Source organism: Chiloscyllium plagiosum, chromosome 33 (genome assembly GCF_004010195.1).
Source record: "Chiloscyllium plagiosum isolate BGI_BamShark_2017 chromosome 33, ASM401019v2, whole genome shotgun sequence".
Taxonomy (NCBI): Eukaryota; Metazoa; Chordata; class Chondrichthyes; order Orectolobiformes; family Hemiscylliidae; genus Chiloscyllium; species Chiloscyllium plagiosum.
Window position 1 is genome coordinate 5,081,352 of NC_057742.1, and position 25,583 is coordinate 5,106,934.

The following is a 25,583-nucleotide window of genomic DNA, read 5'->3' on the forward strand; positions in this document are numbered from 1 at the left end:
AGCTCAGCTTTTTTGTCTTGATAGGCATAATCTTGCAGACAGTCCACAAATAAGGAGCAAAGAAAATCTAAATGAACTGTAAAAGCTGAATTGCTCAAAAAGGAAGAGAAAAGTTTGGAATAAAATTGCTTTGTTTTTATTCAGGTTTGTTGGTCAGGATTGCGTTTAACAAATCTGGGGTTTTTGATGATTAAGGTAGATAAGTGTAAACCAATGGATATGCTATATTAGCATTTTCAGAAGGCATTCAATAAGGTGTCAGTAAGAGCCTGTTACTCAAGGTTGGAGTGTATAACACTGAGTTAATGTATTTGCATGAATTAAAGTCTGGCTATTAGACTAAAATTAGAGCCATGCTGTAACTGATGGAGTGCCACAAGAAGCATTCTTTGGGCATCAACTATTTATAATATATCATTAACTCTCACTCGGTCTCCTTATTTAAAATGCTTAGATTTACTTACATGAAGGGACTGCAAAGAGGTGGAGACTAGTTCATTGATTGGACAGGAAAGTGCCTAAGGATTATAATATCGGGAAGTTGGAAATTATAGAGTTTAGTGGGAAGGTAGAAAAATTGATCTTTTAAAAGATCGAAGACTTGTAAGTACTTCTGAGTACTTTGGGTACTGTATGTCAATCACAAAGTTAACATGCAGGTGGCAGTTACAAAGACAGATGTTCCAATAGGTTTTATAGTAAAGGGGTTAGCGTATAAGAAACTCTTGTTATAATTGTACAGGACTTTTTAAGTCCACCACAGGAGTACAGTGCTATGTAAAACTTTGGTTTCATTATCCAAGAAAAATATAATTGCTTTACAGTGTCGCAGTAAATGTTTAGCAAATTGATGCCTGGCTGAGAGAGCTACCCCCAGGAGGCATGGTGAAGCAGAATGAGCCTATAATCTCTGAGGTTTAGCAAGCTAAGGGATGATTGTAAAGTAGAAAATTCTTGGATAGCTTGACAGAATAACTTGTTTGTTTTTCCTTGGCTGGAGAGTCTAGAACTAAAGGTTGATCATTTTCAATAGGGATGAGAATTCCTTTTGCTGAAAGGGTTGAGTTTTTGGAATTTCTCCCCTCGATGGTTATTGATGCTCAGTTAATGAGTAAATTGAAGACAGAAATCAGTAGATTTTTGGTCACTCGTTCAATTGAAAGATGTGTATCAAGGTGGAAAAGTGTACAAGAACAATTTTGAAATTATTGAACTGTGGAGAATGTACAAGGGATATGGCCCACTGAGGCTTTTTTTAAATGCACAATGATCCAGTAGTACAGTTACTAGAATGTTGCTGTGAAGACACTTTTTATTATCTACTGCACTCAAGGAATGAAAAAACTCCCTAGACCTATCAATGCCGTAATATTAATACCCATTGATGTCATTTATATTATGTCATCTTGTAATTTTATTTTAATCTCAATTCTGTCTATTAATAAAATTTAAAACTTTTAATGGTTCAGACTATTGGAGGTTGTGTAATATTTAAACAGATATTCCACCTATAGGTAAAAATTTGTGATAAAAAAAAAGTTGGAGAAAAGTCACGTCCCACACTGTTTAGAAGCTATGGCATTCTTAAAGTAAAATCAAGATTTGGATGTTTTAATATGTTTAAAATGGGAATATATTGACTTATTCAGCAATTGTATGCTTAGAAAATTAATGGTCAGAAGGAGCGAATTATTGAACTGTGGAGAATGTACAAGGAAAGTTGCCCCTGTACAGTATAAAAATTTCACATTGACTTTTGCGGTGCTACTACGTTTTTGAAGACTCCAGCCATTCTTTTCAAATTAATCTCTGTGCTTCCTTTGCCAAGTCTGGGTGTAGCTACATTCCTGTGGTCTTAGGTGAATTGCCAGCAAAGTGCGTATATGGATATAGGCAAAATTACCCAGCTCTGACATCACTGAAATGTCGCAGGAAGGCCCTGATAGGCGAATCATTAGGGAAACTGCTGCTGCTGTTCATAGTCCCAGACACTTAACAGAAAAACTGGTGATTTATTTCTCTGCATGCTAAATTGTGAAACCAAAGTAGAAGTTGTTTTCTAAGAGCTGGTTCAGTTAAGAAGAATTATTTCACTGGAAAATTGTACTTGCAATGAAGATAAGTTAAACAAGGTAATGAAAACTTCACTGGTATTATTTTGTTACCATTTTTGTGTTGGTGTTCAGTTGGTAGTCTCGTGGTTATGCAACATGTTTGCAAACCTGCCTATGCTATTAGAAGATATGTTTGGCAGCCGAGAGGCTATCACAGAGGGAAGAAAATCAGAAAGCTTGTCTTTGTTTGCTGTTTTCGTGTACTTATTAACTGCCGCTTTAGGAGAGCTGTCAACAAGAACCAGGGATTATCAACAACCGGAGATTTTTTGGAAAAAATTCTGAAGAAATTAGTTTATAAAATTATAGCTTATATAGTTAGTTTATATTCTTTCACTATGAATATTATCTACACATTTCAGATGATGTAGATGTATTACACAAAAATTTGCTACTTTATATAGCATTTAAATTCTGCATGTCGTTTATAAAATAGTGTTTTTTCAGTTAGTATAAGTTAGTGAGCTTCTGATTAATTGTGGGGAAAATATTGGTAATGTTTTATTTTATGAATATCACAGTTTGATTAATTTTGAAAAAAAGACCTAGAATACGTGAAAGGAAAATGTGCTTCACAGTACACACAATTCATCAGTAATAGAGGTTTCTTTTAACCCTTCACATTTGTATGAAGTCTTTGCTAAATGTGAAAAAATTATAAAAACAGATTTTTAAACTCCTACCCTTGAGCAGCCATTAAGTGCCAAGGGAGAAGAGGTTGAGTTAATAAGACTCCTGATATCTTTGTGTGGCAAACTACCCAGCCCCTTGTGTTGGGAATGAAAGTGGATCACATGTTTAGGATCAAGGATTTCAAATTTACTTCAAACTTGCAGAACTTCCAATAAAAAAAACTCTGCAGTTACACCACAGTCATTTTGTAACACTGCAGAAGTTTTACGTGCAGTAAAACTGTTCTTCTTTATAGGTATGAAATCTGTCTGTACATCAAAAAAGTGTTTAATTGAGAGATAAAGTGGCCATAGTAAATGGCAGGAAACTTGTGTTAATGACATAATGTGTTTTTACTTCCCGTTGCCAGTGGAACTGAGTGAAGGGCTATGTTATAAGCAAAAACTCAGCAGGTCTGGCAGCATCTGTGGAGAGAAAGTAGAGCTACTGTTTCAGTTCCAGTAACTCCTCCTCAGGTCACTGGACCCAAAATGTTAACTATGCCTTTTCTCCACAGATGCTGCCAGACCTGCTGAGTTTTTCCAGCAAGTTCTGTTTTTGTTCCTGATTTCCAGCACTTGCGATTCTTTTGCTTGTTTTGAAGGGATATGTTACACTTTTTACTGTTCTGATGATTTTACCAGCTTCTTTCTATAAAGCTGATAGGTTGTATAATGGTCATCTCTCCTTAAATTCAAACAAAATTTTAACTTCTCATTGTTTGACTGTAAGACATATAAGTGTATAGCCCAGCACCTGTTGACCATTTCAGAATTTTATTTTTCAATGGTTGTGGGTGTCATTGGCAGAGCTATGATTCATTGCTCTATCCTAATTTCTCTCGAGAGGAACGAAGAGTTGGCCACACTAATGTAAATCTAGATTTATATATAACACCTACATAAATAAACTTCAATTTTTCTTCAAATTCCTATGTGACCCTTTCTTGTTTTGATTGAGTCATTCTGAAATCCCAACCTGTATGTGTTGTTATGGCACGAACTGGGCTTGCAGAATGCCAAGCAACATTTCAATGTTCCTTTACTATTTTTGATTTGTTTTGAAACACTGATAATAAATAGAAAACATTTCAGAATACATATCTTCTGTTAGAAGATTTTATTGAGTAAGAGCCACTTTCTATTGACATGTGTTTTCTTATCCATTTTTTGTTGGTTTTGTTTGAACATGAAAATACACACATAAGCATTTACAGTAAGTCATTTTGACATTGAGCGAATTGTTTCAGACAGTGAGTTCTTGAAGTGCTATTATGTGGGCAAAACGTTTGGAGGAATTACTGAAACTATATATGGAAGCATAAGGGGTGGTATGGTGGCTCAGTGGTTAGCATTGCTGCCTCACAGCACCAGGGACCTGGGTTTGATTCCACCCTCGGGCAACTGTAGAGTTTGCACATTCTCCCTGTCTCTGTGGGTTTCCTCCCACAGTACAAACATGTGTAGGTTAAGTGGACTGGCCATGCTAAAATTGTCTATAGATTCTCGGGATGTATAGGCTAGCTGCATTACCCATGGTAAATGCAGGGTTACAGGGATAGGATGGGGGCATGGATTTGGGTCGAATGCTCTTCAGCGGGTCAGTGTGGACTTGATGGGCTGAATGGCCTGCTTCCATACTGTAGGCATTCTATGATTCATAAGCAGATAGAGATCATACATATTCCTGCAATGTTATTGAGCTGTTCTACTTGTTTATTCTTGATTTCAAATTCAGCCAGGTTCTCTAATGATGCCACCAGAGTTTCTAAAGAAAGAAGAATATTCTAACATATACCAATTATACATTCATGCTTTCTCTGATTTGTCGGAGATTGCTTCTCTTAAAATTGTGAATACATCTTTCAAAGAGCTTAACGTTAGCTTGTTTTCCTTTTGCTAATAATGCAATATCAACTCCTAACTTTGTCTCACCATTTCATACAGCTCTAGGGAAATTTGTCTTTTCAGGGTACTCTTTAACTGTTTCCCATTGTTTTCTCCTAATTCTTACTTCTATGCAGCCTCCTTCAGTTGGGAGGGCAGGCGAGCAAGCTGTGTACTTCTGCCTGACTTCAGCATCAATGCCATCCCATGCTCATCTGACAGTAGATACCTGTGAGGTGAGATCACCTAAGCTAGCCTTTAACCTGAGCCAAACCTTTCCCACCTTATCTCTTTGCTGTCATAGGTTTCTCTGCCATCCCCTTTCCAACCAAGTGGCTTGTCCTACAACTAAAGAACCTTATTACTCTGAGCTGTTGTTCATTACTAACTGTTACAGAGTCAATTAACAAAAAAAAAACGTGCATTCAGTGAAATAACAGTGGCTGGTACTTTAACAGGTAATATTTACCATGGAGTGATTAGCACATTTATGGCAACGTTTTCATCTTTTCCCATGCTTAAGGCACACACAACATTGATGATATGTGTGGTGTTTCTATTCTGCTATGGTTACTTAGCACAATGGTTAAGATGGAGTGGAGTGGAAGTTTGAGAAAACAGAATAGGTGATATTAAATATTAATAGAAACTCAATATATAGCAAATGTTCTGATAAAATGGGTTCCAAGACTTTATGGTATTTATTTCTTTGTAACACAGTTTGCATGAAAATTAAGTATGAAAATTGTTTTCTTGTTGAAATCTAATGATCAGTGGTTTATTCAATGTTTCCAATGGGTTTGCTTGTATCTATAGTAAATGCAGTTTCTTACCTCTTTCATTAAAATTTTCAATTCAAAGAAGTCCAAATCAAATAAAAGAAAAATGTTGATGTTAGGCAGAAGATCAGTCAGCAATAGTGAAAAGATATAATGAAATTCTTTGTGTATGTGTTTGCCCTTCCTAAGAACTGAAAGTAAAATTGTAGAATTGCAGTACAGTCTGAGCCTATCTTAGTGTACTGTAACTGTCTTGGGAATTCGCTCTGCTGTGGTGATTGGTGATAGATTAGTTTTCTCTATCTCCGTCTACAATAATACTGCCTGGTGGATGTGTGAATGGCTAACAGAATACAGAATCTCAAAAGTTCTTGCGCAATATCTTAACTGCTAACATGATTAAAACAACCTGCTGGAGTGTTGAAAATTAACTTTACTTCGAGTTAGCTAACTAACAGTATTTGAGTGATTTTTGTCTGCCAGATCTTCAATTTGCAGAGAATTTGGGATTACCTGTTGGCAGTTATGTAATAAGTAATTTCTTTAAGTATATTAATCTTTGCTTTGTTCAATTTTACAGGCCTACTCACAAGATGCTTATCTGAAAGGCAATGATCCATATTCTGGTAGTGCTCAGCACATACCAGAGCCACCACCTATATGTTATCCTCGACATTTGGCCATGACCCAAACTGCAGAGCCTTTATGGACAGAGTCTTCGCGAAGCCGACAGGTGGACAATGCAATTTACAACACTGGCTCAGGTTCTGATAGGGGATTCTACTCCAACCCATCCTCACCTCCCGATAGTGTTACCACAATTAGTAGTATATGGTGTGAAAGACGGGCAAAAGCACGATCGTCAGATATTTTGGCTGAGATTGGAGTAGCTCATTCAAGTCATATGCATCATGTGGAGGAGTTACAGTATGGGATGAAACAGAGATCAGTAGGAGTGAGTGGTGTACCTATTTCCTCCTCTTCAAATGCTGCCCATGGTAGCTCTGTTACACAGGGCCCAATGAGCAGTAAATATGGTTCCAGTATGACTGTGGTGCAAGATAGATATGGGGGACATCTCAAAAATATTCCTTTTTCATCAATTTCAAACCACAGCATTTATTCCATTCCAAAGAATAACGTAGATCAGAGGAGTCGCATCAGTTCTGAGGGCAAAATGAAAAATGACTGTTTTCATTCTGACATTAGGAAGTCACGGGAACGACTTGGCAGCCCAAAAACAACCAATCAACAATATAACCTGCCCAGTTGGCGATCAGCACAATTACCACGTCGAAGCTCCTCCGAAGATCGCTGCTACTCTGCTATGCCTCCAAAATACAGAAGTTTCTCCCAGGATAGACTTGAGGAGACTTCATTGCACAAACATTGGCTTCACAGTGCGTCCCAGGACACTTTACTTTCCCCCATGAATGAATCATGGAGTTTGCGGTCTCGATCAGAAGATTATTTGGGAAAATGTGACAGATCTTTAGATAATTTGACTTGTGATGCCTTTACAGCAGCTGGGGATAGGTTGTTATGGACGCATTCAAGGACTGGAACAACAAATGATGGGATTTCGAGGTCTGGTAGACAAGAACAAATCTTTTCGCAACAGTATAGACCAGCAGGGCATTCATCAGGAAATGCTGCAATGCATGGCCAGAAGATTTTACCCCAACAGACCTCTAGCAAAACGAATGCATATTACAATGATAGGAATTCTAGAGTGACTATTCCACCTCAGCAACAATGCAAGAACACAAGTGGTAATGCTCAATCTGTAAAGAGGACAGATGTGCTCGTAGATCATCTGCCTGTCAGTATTTCTCAAAACAAACCATCTCAGCTTTTAAATAGGGCAGCATTTGGTTTAGCTGTGACTGCTCATGCAACTAAGACTGACCGTTGTGCACCCTGTCAAGTACAGAGAATTGATGTTCCTGTGTTTCATGACCAAAGATTGACCAATCACGATCGGCAGGATTGTCTGTATCCAAAATCATCAAACAAGCATTCGAACAAGGGCACAGTGCTTCAACATGCGATCCAACCATTTACTGTTACAAAGCCAGGAACATCGCAAATCTCTGTATGTGTCAGTGATATTCCTCAGGGGATTGTACAGAAGGAACAGGAAACATCACAAACTAACGAAACTGTAATTTTAAGGCAAAAACCTCCAACGGGCCGTAGGATACCACATCCTGTCAGGCACCCAGCATACATGGTAGCTGTGGATTTACCAGAACTGCCACCTGCAAATTTGATGCCAGCTGACAAATCTGAAAATGCATTTTTGGAGCATACAAATGGAAAGCTGGTAAGAAGAGTTGCAAAGTCGTCAGAAGATTCCTTGGCCTCAATTCCATATATAGGTATGTATAACAAATGATGAATGGAATGGTAGAATGAATAAGTTGTGTTAATTACATTTAGAAAATTTAAATGATCGTTTCTATTCAGAAATAAAACAGAATCCGTTGTAGAAATTCAGCATCTGTGGACAGAGAAACAGTTAACATTTCGAGTCTGAGATGACACTTTAGAACTGAAGAGAGAGGTGCAAAAATTAGGAGTTTTATACTGTAGTAAAAGGTGGGGAGGTCCAAGGAACAGAAGGTCAGGGAATATTAAAGGAGATTAGATATCACAGATGATAAAGGAGTGGTTGACAAGGGATTGGCTCAGAGTGGGTGTTAGTAGCAGCATATAGGTCAGCTCTGCTTAAAGCAAAAGCATGAAAACCAGATATAGGCCATGGAGGAAGATGCTCAACTAAATCCAAAAGGGTGTAAAATGTCTAAACTGAATAAAAGGTACAATTCCTGCAGTTTGCCATTAGGAGTATTGGAACACTATAGCAGACCTAGGGCACAAATGTGAGTACAAGAACAAGATGGCATATAGAAATACCGTGACCAGAAGGTCAGGGCCTTGCTTGTCAACTAAGCATAGGGCTTCTGCAAAGCCATCAGCCAGTCTATGTTTGGCCTCTTTTTTAGTGTAAAGGAGGATGCATTGTGAGCAGTGAGTATAGTAGAATGGAGTGAAAGAAGTATAAGTAAATACTGATTCACCTGGAAGAAATGTTTGGAACCTTGAACAGTGAAGATGGAGGATGAAAAAGGCAAGTGTCGTATCAGCTGCAATTGCATGGGGAAGTGTCAGAAAGAGGATAATGTGTATAGGATGATAGAGGAGTTGACCAAGGTGTCATGGAGAGAATGCACCCCTCAGAATGCTGATGGGAGGGGAAGGGAAAATGTGCTTTGAGGTATTCGAAATAGCAGAGGATGACCTTTGAATATGGGTTCTGTTGAAGTGGAAAGCACAGAAATAGGAACTCTATTAAAGTCCTGGGAGGGAGGGAAGGGATGAAGGCAAAAATGTGTGACATGGAGCAGACATGTTTGAGGGCATTGACCACTACAGTGTGGAGAATTCCTCAGTTGACAATAAAGAACAGTACAGCACAGAAACCGGCCCTTTGACCCACCAAGCTTGCACTGATAAAAGAAGAAATATTGTAGACATCTTTGTGAAAGATAGCATCATGGAACAGATGCAACAGAGATGGAGATACTGGGAGACAAGAGTACTTACAAGAAGCATTTGTGAGGAAGTGTAATTGAGGAGCTGTAGGAATTGGTGAGTTTGTCAAGAATTGAGTCTGCAGTGACCCTCTGAAGACCATCCCACCCAGATTCATCCTCCCCAATCCTGCATTTACTATTGTAAATCCACCTAACCTGCGCATCTATGGATACTAATAGGGCAATTCAGCATAGCCAATCTACCTAACTTACACATTTTTAGACTGTGGGAGGAAACTGGATGCAATGATGGAAACCCACACAGTCGTGGGGAGAATGTGAAAATTCCACACAGCCATCACCTGAAGTTAGGAGTGAACCCAAGTCCCTTGTGCTGTGTGGCAGCATTGCTAATCACTCTACCATCGTGCTGCCTGTAAGTAAACTCCAACTATGTACAAACTGCACTTGCACAAAGATACACAATTTCCTCCAGAAGGTGTAAGTGACAACTACAATACAAAGGCTGATTCATACTGTAAGTGAGATGAGCAGTGGCATTCTGATAATTTCACTGGATTAGCAATCTAGAGACCTAAGCTAATACTCTGGGGCATGTATTCAAATCCCCCACACTGGGAGCCAGTGAAATTTAAGTTGAATCAATTTATAGTCACTTAATGAAAATTTGAAGTTGAAACGAGGGTGGAATTTAATCCTTTCCTCCAAGTGACAAGGAGGCATTTTGTTGGGATGGTGCCCTGGTGGCGAACCTGCCTCTGAGGGAATGAAGTGATTAAGTCAATTAAAATTAAAAATAAAATACTACAGATGTTGGAAATCTAAAACAAAGACACAAAATGCTGGGGAAATTCAGTCATGCAAGCAATGTTTGTGAGAAGATATTAAGTCTAATATGACTCTTTAGAACTGAAAGGAGTTGGAGAATGGTGTTTTTAATGATCTGATAGAGGAGGAGCAAGGGGAGTAGATGGTGGAGACCCGATGCCAAATACAAAGAGATTGCTAATTGTGCTGAAATGGAAAAAGATGTAAAATATATTTAAATTAAGGTGTGAAATGGGGAAAATGGGTCCTTGTAGCTGAGAGCAAAATAACCATGACAAAGAGTATATTGGGAAAGGGAATGTGAGGACAGATATCACGTTGTCAGACTCTGAAGTTATAGAATTCAATAATGAATTCTAAAGGCTATAAAGTGCCTAAGCAAAAAAGTGTGGTGTTTTTCCTTGACTTTATAATGTGCTTTGTTGGAACATTGCAGTGGGCCCCGGAATGAAATATTGGCATGACAGCAAGGTTGTTTATTAAAATACCAAGCAACCAGAAGTTATGGGTTATTCATATGGAGAGCGTGCATGTGTTATGCAAAGTGGTCACCCAGTCTGCTTTTGGGCTGAGAGATCACATTGTGAGCAGTGAATATTACAGACAAGACAGAAAAGTAAAATGCTGCTTCATCTGGAAAATGAGTTTGGGCCATGGCCAGTGAGGAATTGTCCATGCAGGATGCTGATAGTAAGGGGGAAGAAGAGATGTGCTTGTGGTTGTGGCATCCTGCTTGAGCTGGCAGAAATGGTGAATGACAATCCTTTGAATGTGACGACTAGTAGGATAGAAATTAAGAACAAGTGGAAAGCTATCATTCTGGGAGGGATGGAAAAGGATGAAGGCAGAAATATGGGAGATAGGTCAGGTGTGGCTAAGGTCCATAGTGGAGGAGACAGGGGAATCCTGTTTGAGGGAAAAATAGAGGTTGTGTTGGAGGCACACCAGTGGAATTTGGCAACATAGGAACAGGTGTGGTGGAGATGAAAGTAGGAGAACAGAATTGAATCTTTGCAGGAAGTAAGATGCAAGGAAGTGTAATCGTGATAACTATGGGAATCAGTGGGCTAGTAATAGATATAGAACATAGAACATTACAGTGCAGTACAGGCCCTTCGGTCTTAGATGTTGCACCGCCCTGTGAAACCAATCTGAAACCTATCTAACCTACACTCTTCCATTCTTGTCCATATACCTATCCATTGACCATTTAAATGCCCGTAAAGTTGGTGAGTCCACAGCTGTTGCAGACAGTGCGTTCCACGCCCCTACTACTCTCTAAGTATAGGTGGACAACCTGTCCTCACAAAGGAAAGCCAATCAGTCAAGGAAGGGAAGGGGAATTTTGATACGGACCAGGTGAAGCTGAGAGAAGGATGGAAATTGAAAGTGAAACTGATGAACTTTTCCAATTCCAGACAAGAGCAGAGAGCAGCACCAATGCCATCATGGATGTATCGAGAAAGAATTATTGGTGAGGATCCGAGCAGGACTGGAGCAGGTGGCGAGCGAAGTACTGCAAATTTTCTCCAGCCTTTGTAGTGCTCCCAATCCAATTGTTAGACTTGTTTCAGCTGAAATGAGTGGATTTTGCTTCATAACCACTGTCTGGAATTCCAGATCTTCATTCTTCCCATTGCACTGAATTCTGTGCTTCATTTGACCTCATGGTATGAGTGTCATTCTGTTTAATAGGCTGAAACTTAGTTTCAAGCTTTTGTTTTTGGGTCACTATTTTGAGTCCCTTCAAACATGTCTGTAAATTTCACAATTTAGTGTCAGCCTGCTCTCCCCTTGCAGTCATCATTATAAGTCACAAACTATTTATCACTTTTAGACCTGATAATATGAATCTGGTGTAGAATAATTTCTCCGAATCATTGGCTATATCCCTCCACTGGCCAACACAATGATTGGCATGGCAAATCAAGGCATGGATGCTATAAGCGTGGTGACAGGTGCTAAGACAGCAAGTGAGCAGCTGAGAGATAGAAGAAAGTGAGGACTGCAGATACTGGAGATCAGAGCTGAAAATGTTTTGTTGGAAAGGCACAGCAGGTCAGGCAGCATCCAAGGGGGAGGAAAAGAGCTTCTTCAAGGAAGGCATCCTTGTAAGAGGATTCGCAGGTATCCTTGTAAGAGGATTCGCAATAGGTTAAAATCTTCTAGGAGAAAGTGAGGATTGCAGACTGAAGAAGGGCTCATGCCCGAAACATCATTCTCCTGCTCCTTGGATGCTGCCTGATCTGCTGCGCTTTTCCAGCAACACATTTTCAGCTGAGAGATAGAGCCTAGTCCAATCTGTGAACTCGATGCCTGTCTTTGCAGCAACCTCTTAATGTTAGTTGCTAGTGCACCCTGCAATGCAAGTAGGTGTTTCCTAATTGGACTGCAAATGAATTGGAAAGGTGCATGATGGCCCTGAGAGGGTAGAAAATGTCATATACCAATGTCCTTCTATGAGGGTCGTGTACAGCTGGTGTTCATAGCTCATGGCCTGAAATTCTGCTTGGTACTGAGCAACCTGGAGGCTGTTAGCAACCAGTGGCGAGCTGAAGTCGTCAGGTACCCACTTTGACTTCCTTGTCAGGAATTCTGAACTTCTAGCTTATTCAGAGTGCTTGGTAAATTAAGAAACTCAATGTTAATGAGGTGATTTGTAGTAACCTATAATTATTCCCCTTTAACTGGCAAGTCACAATCTCTCAGCAAACTTTTAAACAATGTAGCTGGAGTTGCTATGGATATTCAGTGCATTTTTCATATGATTCTGCACAAAACTCATCATAGTCCAAATCACTCTGGTTCCTATAAGATTCTGTCCATAAAATTTATGTTCCATAGAAACAGACCATTCAATCTAACTGATCTGTATTTGTCCTGCACACAGTCCTCCGCAGGCCTTTATTCATCTTGCTTTGTCAACATATCCTTCATTTCTTTTCTCCCTCATGTACTTTACAGCTTCTCATTAAATGTATCAATACAACTCACCTCGATTGTTTTCCAAATTCATTCCCATTAACACTAGGTTATGGAAATAAGGTCATAAGATGTTGCTGCCAAAGTAGGCCATTCAGCCCATCAAGTCTGCACCTCCGTTCATTTAGATCATGAATGATCCATTATTCTCAACTGTACTTTCTTGCCTTTTCCCTATAACCCTTGTTTTACCTTACTGACTAAAACTCTATTTCAATCTTGAAGGTACATAATGGCCCAGCCTCTACAGCCCTTCGTGGTACAGAGTTTTACATATGTACTACCCTCAGATTCACTACTGAGATAAGACATTCCTCTTCATTTCTGTTTTAAATGAGTGACCCCATATCATGAGATTATGCCCTCTGGTCCTAGACTCTCCCACAGCAGGAAACAATCTTTCCGCATTTACCCTGTCAAGTCCCCTAAACACGCTGTTTGTTTCAATAACATTTCCTCTCATCCTTCTAAACTCCAAGGATTACAGGCCTACCACACCCAATCTCACCTCATAAGATGATGGAATTTTCTCAGGACTGCTTCCAATGTCGGTATATTTTTCCTTAGTTAAGGAAGCCCAAAACACATCATAGTGTTCCTGCTGTAGTCTGATCTGTGCCTTGTATAGTTTTAGTAAGACCTCCCTATTTTTATACTCCATTCCCTTTGAAATAAAGGCCAATTTGCCACCCCTAAGACCTGATGAATGTGGATGCTGGCTTTTTGTGATGTATGCACAAGGACTTCCAAATCCCTTTGTGCTAAAGCTTTGTGTAATCTTTCTCCATTTCAATAATATTCAACTCGTCTTCTACCAAATGCATAACTTCCCACTTTCCCACGTATTCCGTCTGCTAAGTTTTTGTCCACTTGCCTGACCTGTCTATCCCTCTGTGTTGGGGCCTGCTCTATATTGGGGAGACAGGCCACCTACTTGCGGAACATTTCAGAGAACACCTCTGGGACACCCGGACCAAACAACCCAACCACCCCGTGGCTCAACACTTCAACTCCCCCTCCCACTCCACCAAGGACATGCAGGTCCTTGGACTCTTCCATCGCCAGACCATAGTAACATGATGGCTGGAGGAAGAGCGCCTCATCTTCCGCCTAGGAACCCTCCAACCACAAGGGATGGACTCAGATTTCTCCAGTTTTCTCATTTCCCCTCCCCCTACCTTGCCTCAGTCCCAACCCTCGAACTCAGCACCACCTTCCTAACCTTTTCCAGCAACACATTTTCAGCTCTGATCTCCAGCATCTGCAGTCCTCACTTTCTCCTGTCTATCCCTCTGCAGACTTTTGAGGCATCCTCCCCATTTGCTTTCCCGCCTATTTTTGTCTCATCCACAAATATTGCTGTAGTGCATTCAGTTTCCTCATCCAAGTTTTTAATATATATTGTAAATAATTGTGCCCACAACACTAATCCCTGTGGCATTCCTTGAGTTAAAGCTTGCCATCTTGAATACGTACCTCCCCTCATCCCAACTCACTGTCTTCTATCAATTAGCCAATTTTCCATCCATGTCTACTACTACCAACATCACAAATTCTTATTAAATAGTCTAACATGTGGTACCTTATCAAACTCGTTCTGAAAATCTAAATTACATCCACCGCTTCCTGTTTTTTGAATTTGCTTGCTGCCGCCTCAATGCATTATAATAAATTTGTCAGGCATGATTTGCCCTTTTGAAAGCCTTGTTAACTCTGCTTGACTGTATCATGTATTTCTGCTATTGTATCCTTTTGATGAAACTCTAACATTCTTTCAATAAGATATGTTAAGGTATTGGCCTATTGCTATCTGTTTTTCTGTCTCCTTCCTTGTTCGAATAAAGGTGTTACATGGGCAGCTTTCCAGTCTGCATTCACTTTTGTAGAATCTAATGATTCATGAAAGACCACTAGCAGTGGCTAGTCTTTGTAGCTGTTTCTCTTGATGCCTAGGGTGAATCCTATCAGGTTTAGGGCACTTATTGGTCTTTAGCTCCATTAATTTCCCTAGCATGTTTTATCTCGTAATAGTTATTGTATTTCTTTCCTCTTGTCCTTTTGCCCCTTGATTATTTAGTTAACTTGGATTGCTATTAGTAGCAAAATATTTATTCAGCTCCTTTGCCATTTTCTTATTTATCCAGTCAATTTTTATTGGATTGGCCATAATTACTTACATCATAAAGCACAATTAAGAATTTCAAGCGGGCATGTTGAACATCATATTTCATATCTCAGTAGGTCTGGAAGCATCTGTGGAGAGAAACCAGAGTTAATGTTTCAGTTGAACTGTTCTGAGGAAGGGTCACTTGACTTGAAATGCTAACTCTGATCTCTCTCCGCAGACGCTGCTAGACCTGCTGAACTTTTCCAGCAATTTCTGTTTTTGTTTCTGATTTATAACATCCGCAGTTCTTTCGATTTTTACCATATGGGGTATGCACTTTGCCATAAGGATACAGAGAAGCAATATTATGGGAACCAACAACTTTAAGGTCCTTCCTGTTTCACATGCCATCCTTCAATGTTTCTGGGACTATTTCTGATATTCAATAACTAATATCATTGTGAGGTAGCTGGGAATGTCCTAAAACCACGCTATGTATTTTGTTTTATTTTTCTATTGGATGTGAATGTTGATGGTAAGGCCAGTATTTGTTGTCAAGTGCAAATTGCCTTTGAAAATGTGGTAGCATAACACCTTTGTGAACTGCTGCAGAGCACATTAAGTTTAGGTGCACCCAAAATATTGTTAAGAAGGAAATTTCAGGATTTTGACCTGATAGTGAGCAAACAGCAAAATAGATTCAGGTCAGGATAAAATGTGAATTGGAGAAGAACTTTAAAGTGGTGCTGTTCCAATGTATCTGTTGTCTTTTACCTTCTGTACAGGTCTAAGGTTTGGAAAATGCTGTCAAAAAAAAGTTAGTAAATATTTCCTTTCAATTGAAATTTCAGCATCACCACCAATAAACTTAGAATCATTGAAAGTTTACAATACAGAGCAAGGCCATGTGAACCATTGTCCCTGTGACAGCCAAAATATGATTCATAGCCCTGTAGGATATGCATGTTGGAGGTGCATATTTAGGCACTTTTAAAATGTGTTCTGGGTTTCTGTCTCTCTTTTCAGACAGTTACCCTGAACACCATCTGGGTGAAAGTGTTTTTTAATTTCCCCTCTAATCTTTCTACCAATCACTTTAAATTTGTGCCCCCAGTCACTGACTTCTCAGCTAAGGTAAATAAGCCCTTCCCAGCCTCTCTCCACACTCTTATACATCTCAATCTAACTGCCCCTCAGCTGCTCTGTTCCAAAGAGAACAACCCCTGCCTATCTAATCTTTCCCATCTCTGCAATTTTCCAGTCCTGGCAACATTCTCATCAATGTCCTCTGTACTCACACAAGTGCAGTTACCTACTTTCTGTAAGGAGGTGCCCAGAATTGCGCACACTAAAAATGTGGCAGAACTAATGATTTCTGTTGGTCCAGTCAAACCTCACTACTATTCTGTCCTTAGCTAATAACCGTAAGGATTCCATATGCCTTCTTAACCATCCTCAACCACCTGGCTGCTACCTTCAGGAATCTGTGTGCATCCACTCTAAGGTCCATCACAGTCTCTATACCTCAGTATTCTTCCATTTATTTTCCTCTTGTTTGCCTTTTTGACCTACTTAGATGCATCACCTCTCACCTAGTTGAATTCCATTTGCAACTTGTCTGCCAGCATGACCAGTCCATAGATTTTGTTTTTGCAGTCTACAGTTATCCTTTTCACTGTAAACAGTTTTTGTGTCATCTGCAAACTTCTTAACCATGTCCAATACATTCATGTCTAAATAGTTAATATATTGTCACAAAAAGCAAAGAATTTCATGCCTTTCCCTGTAGAATCCCATTGAAAACCACCTATAAATTGCAAAAGCACATATCAGCAATTACCCTTTGTTTCCTGCACTGAGCCAGTTTTATATTCCGCTTCCTATGCTCCACTGAATTCCAATTTTAAAATTCTGGAATTAAAAATCTGTTGATGGCTATGAAACCATTGTTGATCGTCAGAAAAAAGCCATCTGGTTCATTCATGTCCTATAGGGAAGGAAATCTGCCATCCTCACCATGTCTGGCCTACATGTGACTCCAGAGCCACAGCTATGTGGTTTATTCTTGACTGCCTTTCAAAATGCCCTCGCAAGCCACTCAGTCGTATTAATCACTATGAAGTCCCAACAAAGAAATCAACTGTAGACAGACCACCTGGCATTGACCTAAGTGCCATAAAAGACAATAGCAGAATCAGATCTGTTGACCCTGCAGACTACTGTTTACTAACACCTGGGGGCTGGTGCCAAAAGTGGGAGAGCTGTCTCAGACTAGTCAAACAACAGCATGACACAGTCATACTTTAGGAATCATACCTTGTAGACAATGCCCCAGAAATCACTATTCTTGGACATGTCCTATCCTAGTGACGGGACAACCTACACAGCTGGCAATGCAGTTGCATACACTTGGGAGAAAGTTGCCCTGCGAGTTCTCAATATTGACTCTGGAACCCATGATGTCTCATGGCTTCAGGTTAAACATGGGCAAGGAAATCACTTTCTGATTACCAAGTACCATTCTCCCTTGGCTGATAAATCAGTACTCCTCCTTGTTGAACAACACTTGAAGGAAGCACTGAGGGTGGCAAATTCCCACCTAGGTACTCTAGGTAAGAATTTCAATGTCCACCACCAAGAGTGGCATGGCAGCAGCACTACCAATTGGGCTGGTCAGGTCCTAAAGGACATAGCTGGGTCTATAGATGGTGAGGGAACCAACAAGAACAAAAAAACAGACTTAATCTCATCCTTGTGAACCTGCTGATGTATATGTCTGTGATAGCATCAGTAAGTGACCCATACAATTGGTGTTGAGATGAAGTACCCAAATAACCATGCTAAATGGAACAGACTTCGAACCGATCTAGCATCTCATGACTGAGCGTCAATGAAGTGCTATGGGCATCAACAGCAGCAGAGCTGTACTTCAATACAATCCGTGGCCTGCATATCCCCCACACTGTCATTACCAAGCCAGAAGTTTAATACTGGTTCAATAGGGAGGGAAGGAGGGCATATCAGGAGCAGCATCAGGCATACTAAAAATGAGGTGTCAACCTGGTGAAGCTACCCAACAGGACTACTTACATGACAAACAGCATAAGCAACAAGTGATAAACAGAGCTAAGTGATCCCACAACCAACAGATCAATTTAAGCTGTGCAGACCTTCCCCATTTAGGAATGGTGGTAGATAATTAAACAACTCACTGGAGGATGGAAGAGCCCAACCAGTGCAAAAGGTAAGGCTGAAGCATTGGCAGCAGTCTTCAGCCAAAAGTGCCAGTGGATGATCCATTTTGGCCTCCTTCAGTGGTCCCCAGAATCAGAGATGTCAGTCTGCAGCCAATTTGATTCACTCCACATGATATCAAGAAACAGTTGGAGGCACTGGATACTGCAAAGGCTATGGGTCTTGACCACATTCTAGCAATAGAACTGAAAGCTTGTAATCCAGAACTTACTGCTTCCCTAGCCAAGCTTTCCAGTACAGTTACAACACTGGGATCTACCTGACAATGTGGAAAATTGTCCAAGTATGTTCTGTACAGAAAAACCAGAACAAATCCAACCCAGCCAATTACCGCCTCAGCAGTCTACTCCCAATCATCAATAAAATAATGAAGGTGTCACCAGCAGTTTTATTAAGCAATACCTGCTTAGCTATAACCTCCTTATTTACCCTGGTTTGGGTTTTGCCAGGGCCACTCGGCTACTGACCTCATTACAGCCTTGGTTCAAAAATGGACAAAAATGCTGAATTCTAAAGGTGAGGTGAGAATGACAGCCCCTGACATCAAGGCTGCATTCAACCAAGTGTGGCATCAAGGAGCTGTAGCAAAACTGGAATCAGTGAGTATTGGGGGTACAGTCTCTGCTTGTTGGAGTTATACCTGGCATGTAGCAAGATAGTAGTGGTTGTTGGAGCTAAGTCATCTCAGCTGGAGGTCACCTCTGCAGGAGCTCCTTAGGATGTAGTGGCTTGGGTGCAACCATTTTCAGCTGCTTCATCAGTGACCTTCCGCCCATTATAAGATTAGAAGTGGGGTTGTTCACTGATAATTGCACAATATTCAAAAGCATTTGTGACTCTTCAGGTACTGAAACAGACCATGGACACTATCCAGGCTTGGGCTGATAAGTGGCAAGTAACATTTGCATCACAAATATCAGGCGATGACTGGTGGCTATAAGAGCAAGTCAGGCAGCATCCAAGGAGCGGGAGAATCGACGTTTCGGGCATGAGCCCTTCTTCAGGCTCATGCCCGAAACATCGATTCTCCTGCTCCTTGGATGCTGTCTGACCTGCTGCGCTTTTCCAGCAACACATTTTCAGCTCTGATCTCCAGCATCTGCAGTTCTCACTTTCGGCTGTAAGAGCAAGTCAGAGGTTGGAAATACTGCAGCAAGTACCTCACCTCATGACTCCCCAAAGCCTGTCCATCATCTACAAGGCACAAGTCAGGAGTGTGATGGAATGCTTCCAACCTGAATGGGTGCAGCTCCAACTGCATTCAATAAGCTTGACTCCATCCAAAACAAAACAGCCCACTTGATTGGCACCACATCCACAAGCATCTACTCCCTCCACGACTGATGCTTGGGTAGCAGCAGTGTATACCATCTACAAGATGCACTGTAGAAGTTCATCAAAGATCCATAGATGGCACCTACCAAGCGCACGATCATCTTGAAGGACAAGGCCAGCAGATAGATGGGAACACCACTCACAATTCTGATTGGGAAATATATTGTTGTTCCTTCAGTGTGCTGGGGCAAAATCCTGAGTTTCTTTCCTTAACAGCATTGTGGGTAACCATACAGCATATAGACTGCAGCAGTTCAAGAAGGCAGCCAATCACCACTTTCTCGAAGGTAATTAGGGCTGGGTAATAAATGCTGGCCCAGCTAGCAACACCCACATCCCACGAGTGAATAAAAGATGGAGGTCACGGAGTTTGGAAGGTGCTGTTGAAGGAAACTTGTCAAGATGTGGCAGTGCATCTTATTTATGATAACCCTTGCTGCCTTTTTGTGTTGTATTGGAGGGAGTTAATGTTGAAGGTGGTAGATCAATTGCTGATCAAATGGGCTGCTTTATCCTGATGCTGTGTTACTGTTTTTGAGCTATATTCATAACAGGTGGGAGGATATACAGTATACCCCTGACTTGTGCTTTTTAGATGATGGATAGACTTTGGGCAGTAAAAGTGAATTATCATAAACTTTCCAGTCTGACATACTTTGAGACAAAATATTTCCTGGCTACAGATTAAAGCTCGGAATATATTCCTGGATCAGTGCTGTAATGTCAGGGACACAGGACAAACAGTGAGAAAAATATTTACAGAAGCATTCTTGATTGAAAAGATCAGAGAATGAGTATTATGTTGCTGTGACAGACTACTTCTTATCAATGACTGGGTATGATAATTTTGAAGTTGGCTTCAAGGGAGACAAAGAAATACAGAAGCTGACAGATGGACATTTTGTCTCATCCATACTTTTGCTATCTTTAGTCTTGGCTATTCCAATGCACTTTTGATCAGTCTCCCACTCTCTCCCCATCACAAACTTGAGATTATTCAAACTTCTGCGTATATCTTAATTCACAACAAGTCCTAACTCTTAACACTTGCATTGTCTTTTGGTTAAGCAACACCTTGATTTTAAAATATTCCTTGTATTTAAAATCCATCAAAGTTTTGACCATCCTTATGGCAGTTTTCTGGTAGGTGAGTATTTTTCTAATAATCTTACCCAGTTTGAAATTCCCTAGTTAAGTAGGAAATGTACTGAAATTATAAGAATGTAAGCACAGACAATGTAGTGATCGTAACAAGATCAGACAGGTGGTCTTTAATAGAATATAAGTTCCCTGAAGAAAACTGAGCCCAGTATGTGGAAAAAATGTGTTATTATTTTCTAGGCAAATGACACTGGGACAAGTGAAAAGCAATGAGTAATTCTCCTGTAAACTTGTGGACCCGCAGCTTTTTCAATTAGGAGCTTAACGTTTCCTTCAGCACCAGATGCTAAAACCTTTCGAGAGTTGATAGATTTTGGAAGGAAAATTATAAGCCCAAGACGCTTCTAATTCTGAGATGCTGTCAATTTTGCTCAAAAGTTAAAGAACCCGGGGGCCACAAAGCAAATGCGGATACCTTAAGCCACCTCCCGCTGGCAGATACATCACTGTTGGTGCCACCACTGAAAGAGCCTTAAAGTAAGAGAACATCTAGGAGACAGTGATCATAATATGGTAGAGTTCAGTCTGCAGTTTGAAAGAGAGAAAGCAAAATCTGATGTAATAGTGTTGCAGTTAAATAAAGATAATTACAGGGGCATGAGAGAGGAACTGATGAAAATCAACTGGAAGCAGAGCCTAGTGGGGAAGACAGTAGAGCAACAATGGCAGGAATTTCTGGGTATAATTCAGGACACAGTACAGAGGTTCATCCCAAAGAAAAGAAAGATTATCCGGGGAGGGGTTGGGGATTAGACAGCCATGGCTGACAAAGGAAGTCAGGAAATGTATCAAAGGAAAACCGAGAGCCTATAAAGTGGCCAAGAGCACTGGGAAATCAGAAGATAAGGAAGACTACAAAAACAAACAGAGGATAACAGAGAAAAATAAGGAAGGAGAGGATCTAATATGAAAGTAGGCTAGCCAATAATATTAAAATGATAGTAAAAGTTTCTTTCAATACACAAGAAACAAATGAGAGGCAAAAGTAGACATTGGGCCACTCCAAATTGATGCAAGAAGGCTATCGCTGGGAGATAAGGAAATAGCTGAAAATCTTAATAAGAACTTTGTCTCAATCTTCACAGTGGTAGACATGAGTAAAATCCCAAAAATTAAAGAGCAGTCGGGGGCAGTGTTGAGTATGTAGCCATTACAAAACAGAAAGTGCTAGAAAAGCTAAAAGGTCTAAAAATCGATAAATCTCCTGGCCCAGATGGGCTATATCCTAGAGTTCTGAGGGAGGTGGCTGAGGAAATAGCAGAGGCATTGGTTGTGATCTTTCAAAAATCACTGGAGTCGGAAAGTCCCAGATGATTGGAAAATCGCTTTTGTAACCCCCTTGTTCAGGAAAGGATCAAGACAAAAGATGGAAAATTATAGGCTGATTAGGCGAACCTTGGTTGTAGGTAAAATTCTAGAATCCATTGTTAAGGATGAGATTTCTAAATTCTTGGAAGTGCAGGATCAGATTAGAACAAGTCAGCATGGATTTAGTAAGGGGAGGTCGTGCCTGACAAACCTGTTAGAATTCTTTAAAGAGGTGACAAGTCGGTTAGACCAGGGAAACCTAGTGGATGTTATCTATCGAGACTTCCAGAAGGCCTTTGATAAGGTGCCTCACGGGAAGCTGCTGAGTGAGGTGAGGGCCCGTGGTGTTCGAGGTGAGCTACTGGCATGGATTGAGGATTGGCTGTCTGACAGAAGTGAGGAGGTGGGGAGGCTGCAGAAAGATTTAGACAGTTTAGGAGAGTGGTCCAGGAAATGGCTGAAATTCGACATGAGCAAGTGCGAGGTCTTGCACTTTGGAAAAAAGAATACAGGCATGGACTATTTTCTAAATGGTGAGAAAATTCATAAAGCCACAGTACAAAAGGATCTGGAAGTGCTAGTCCAGGATTCTCTAAAGGTTAACTTGCAGATTGAATCCATGATTAAGAAAGCAAATATAGTGTTGTCATTTATCTCAAGAGGGTTGGAATATAAAAGCAGCGATGTGCTTCTGACACTTTATAAAACTCTAGTTAGGCCCCATTTAGAATACTGTATCCAAGTTTAGGCCCAAACCTTAGGAAGAACATACGGGCACTGGAGCGTGTCCAGCGGATATTCACACAGATGATCCCTGGAATGGTAGGCCTAACATACGATGAACCGCTGAGGATCCCGGGATTGTATTCATTAGAGTTTAGAAGGTTGAGGTGAGATCTAATAGAAACTTACAAGATAATGCATGGTTTAGAAAGGGTGAACACTGGGAAATTGTTTCCATTACGAGGGGAAACTAGGACCCATGGGGACAGCCTTAGAATTAGAGGGGGTCCATTTAGAATGGAAGTGAGGAGATGCTTCTTCAGCCAGAGAGTGGTGGGCCTATGGGATTCATTGCCATGGACCACAGTGGAGGCCGGGGCATTATATGTCTTCAAGGCAAGAGATTGATAAATTCTTGATCTGGCAAGGAATTAAGGGCTACGAAGAGAGTGAGGGTAAGTGGAGTTCAAATGCCCATCATCCATGATTAAATGGCAGAGTTGACCCGATGGGTCGATTGGCCTTCCTTCCACTCCTATATCTTATGGTCTGTTCTGGCATGAGACCCGATCACTGTAGGGAATTGCATTTTGATGTGGAAAGCAAGAATGATTGTCCCGAGCAAAGGTCGTAGCCAGATACTAGCTGAAGTCCACCACGGTCATCCCAGGATGTCCAATGAGGATGACTCTCTTCCACTCTCAGGGTGAGTCAGCAGGTGGTTGTACAGTCCGATGCAACTTCCGTAGGTTTTGTTACACTTTGGGCAGAAGGTGGTCACTGGAAGTAGTGGGTGGGGTGTTAGCGTAGTAGACCACTCCTTACGCTGTTTTCGTCTGGCTTCGATTTTTTTTTTCCAGATGACAAGTCTCAAAGTGCTCAACATCTTCCCAGATACTCTTTTTCCATTTTGAATGATCTTGAGTCAGTGATTCCTAGGTATCTGTGGGAATGTTGCACTCTGTCAGTATTACTGAAGTGCTTCCTCTGTCCACCTGGGGCTCACCCACTATTTTGAAGCTGGGAGTAAGGGACCTGCTAGGGGAATCTTCAGTTGGTCATGTAGCCAATGTGCCCAGCCCACTGTAGCTGATCAAGGGTGGTCGGTGCCTCGATTGTGGGGATGTTGGCCTGGTTGAGGAGGTTGGTGTTGGTGCATTGTTGTTCCCAGCGTATTGGGAGGATCTTGCGCAGGCGGCAGGTGATACTCCTCCAGTGCCTTAAGGTGTCTGCTGTAGACAGTCCATGCCTCAGAGCCGCATAGGAGGATGGGAACTACCAGAGCTCTAAATCATGATCTTGGTATCAGATCTGATGTCCTCAAACACTTCAGGCGGACGAACGCTGTGTCGTCACTTTGGAGACCATGCTGGATCTCTTCATCAATAGCCGCTTTGACCATCAGGACATTCCTGAGGTGTTGGAAGTGATCGAAGTTTTCTAAGGCTTCCCTGTGAACCTTGATAATCAAAGGTTTGTTGCATAATGCTGAACCAGGTTGGACCTTCAACTTGCAGATATTCAGGTTGAGACCCATGCTCTCATATGCCTCTGTCAAGGTGCTGACAATGGTCTGGATATATCCCTTGAGATTGCACAAAGGCAGGCATCATTTGTGTACTGCAGCTGATACACTGGTTGGAGTGACTTTGGTTCTGGCTTGAAGGCGGCAGATGTTGAATAATTTCCTGCTGGTTCTGTAAGTTAGCTCAACTCCAGTGGCGAGCTTGTTGGAAATAAAGTGAAGCATTGCAGTGAGGTAGATCGAGAACAATGTTAGGGCGATGATGCAGCCCTGCTTAACGTTGGTCTGAACAGGGAATGGGTCAGTGGTGGAGCCATTTGTCATTACCACAACTTCCATGTTGTCGTGGAGCAGGCGAAGGATGGTGACAAACTTCATGGTGCGTCCAAAGCAGAGGAGGATGCTCCATAATGCTTCCTGGTTGATGTCGTCAAAGGCCTTTGTAGGGCAGAAGGGAGTAAATAATAGGGAATAAACAAATGGCAGAGAAACAAAAATACTTTTTTTTTCATGAGAAAGATGTAGAAATAAAACTCTTTGGGGGGGAAAAAAAGAAAACCAAAGGAAAAGTGAGAATGAGGAACTGAAAGAAATTAATGAAAAAAGTAGAGGTGAAAAAATTAATAAGACTGAAAGTTGATAAATCTCTTTGACCTGATGATCTACTACCTGTGTGTTTAAAGATGTGGCTGTAGAGCTAATGGTTTGGTTCATTAGCAGCCATCTTCCAAATCAGTTCCTGCAGATTGGAAAGTGAAAAATGTAACCCCACAATTTAAGAGTGGATGGAGGGGGATCTTGGGAAAGTGTAGAGCTGTTCACCTGACATTGGCAGTTGTGTAAATGCTATAATCTATGAAAAAGAATGTAATAACTGGACATTTAGAAAATCATGGGTTGTTGGGCAGGGTCAGTGAATTCTATGAGAATGAAGTTATGTTGGGACAACAGACCCATTAAGAATTCTTTGAGGATGTAGCTAACACAATAAATAAGGGGATTTAGTATATTTGGATTTTCAGATGGCCTTGACAAGGTCCTACAAGAGAAGGTTAGGAAACAAAATTAGAGCACTTGCTGGCATGGATTGAAATTTGTTTAATGGACAGAAAACAGAGAATAGGCATAAATGGGTCATTCTCAGTTATGGCAGGCAATGACTAATTGAATATTGCAAGAATTAGTGCTGGGCCACAGTTGCTCATAATCTAGATCAGTAATTTGGATTTGTGGCTGACGACACAAAATCAGGTGAGAATGTGAGGAGAATACAAAGCAGAGGAGAGAGAGACTTATTGAGTGGGAAAGAACGTGACAGATGGAATATAATGTGAAGAGATATAACGTC

The 25,583-nt window shown here is 40.9% G+C and overlaps 1 protein-coding gene across 1 annotated transcript in view; it reads left to right on the forward strand.

The window, feature by feature from the left end:
- Positions 1-25,583, forward strand: part of LOC122539626 (rho GTPase-activating protein 23-like) — a 266,170-nt gene that overhangs the window by 112,339 nt on the left and 128,248 nt on the right. Inside the window, exons 7-8 of the mRNA XM_043674624.1 lie at positions 4,810-4,908; positions 6,032-7,832. Coding sequence (XP_043530559.1) covers positions 4,810-4,908; positions 6,032-7,832 — 1,900 coding nt within the window. The remainder of the gene's footprint in view (positions 1-4,809; positions 4,909-6,031; positions 7,833-25,583) is intronic.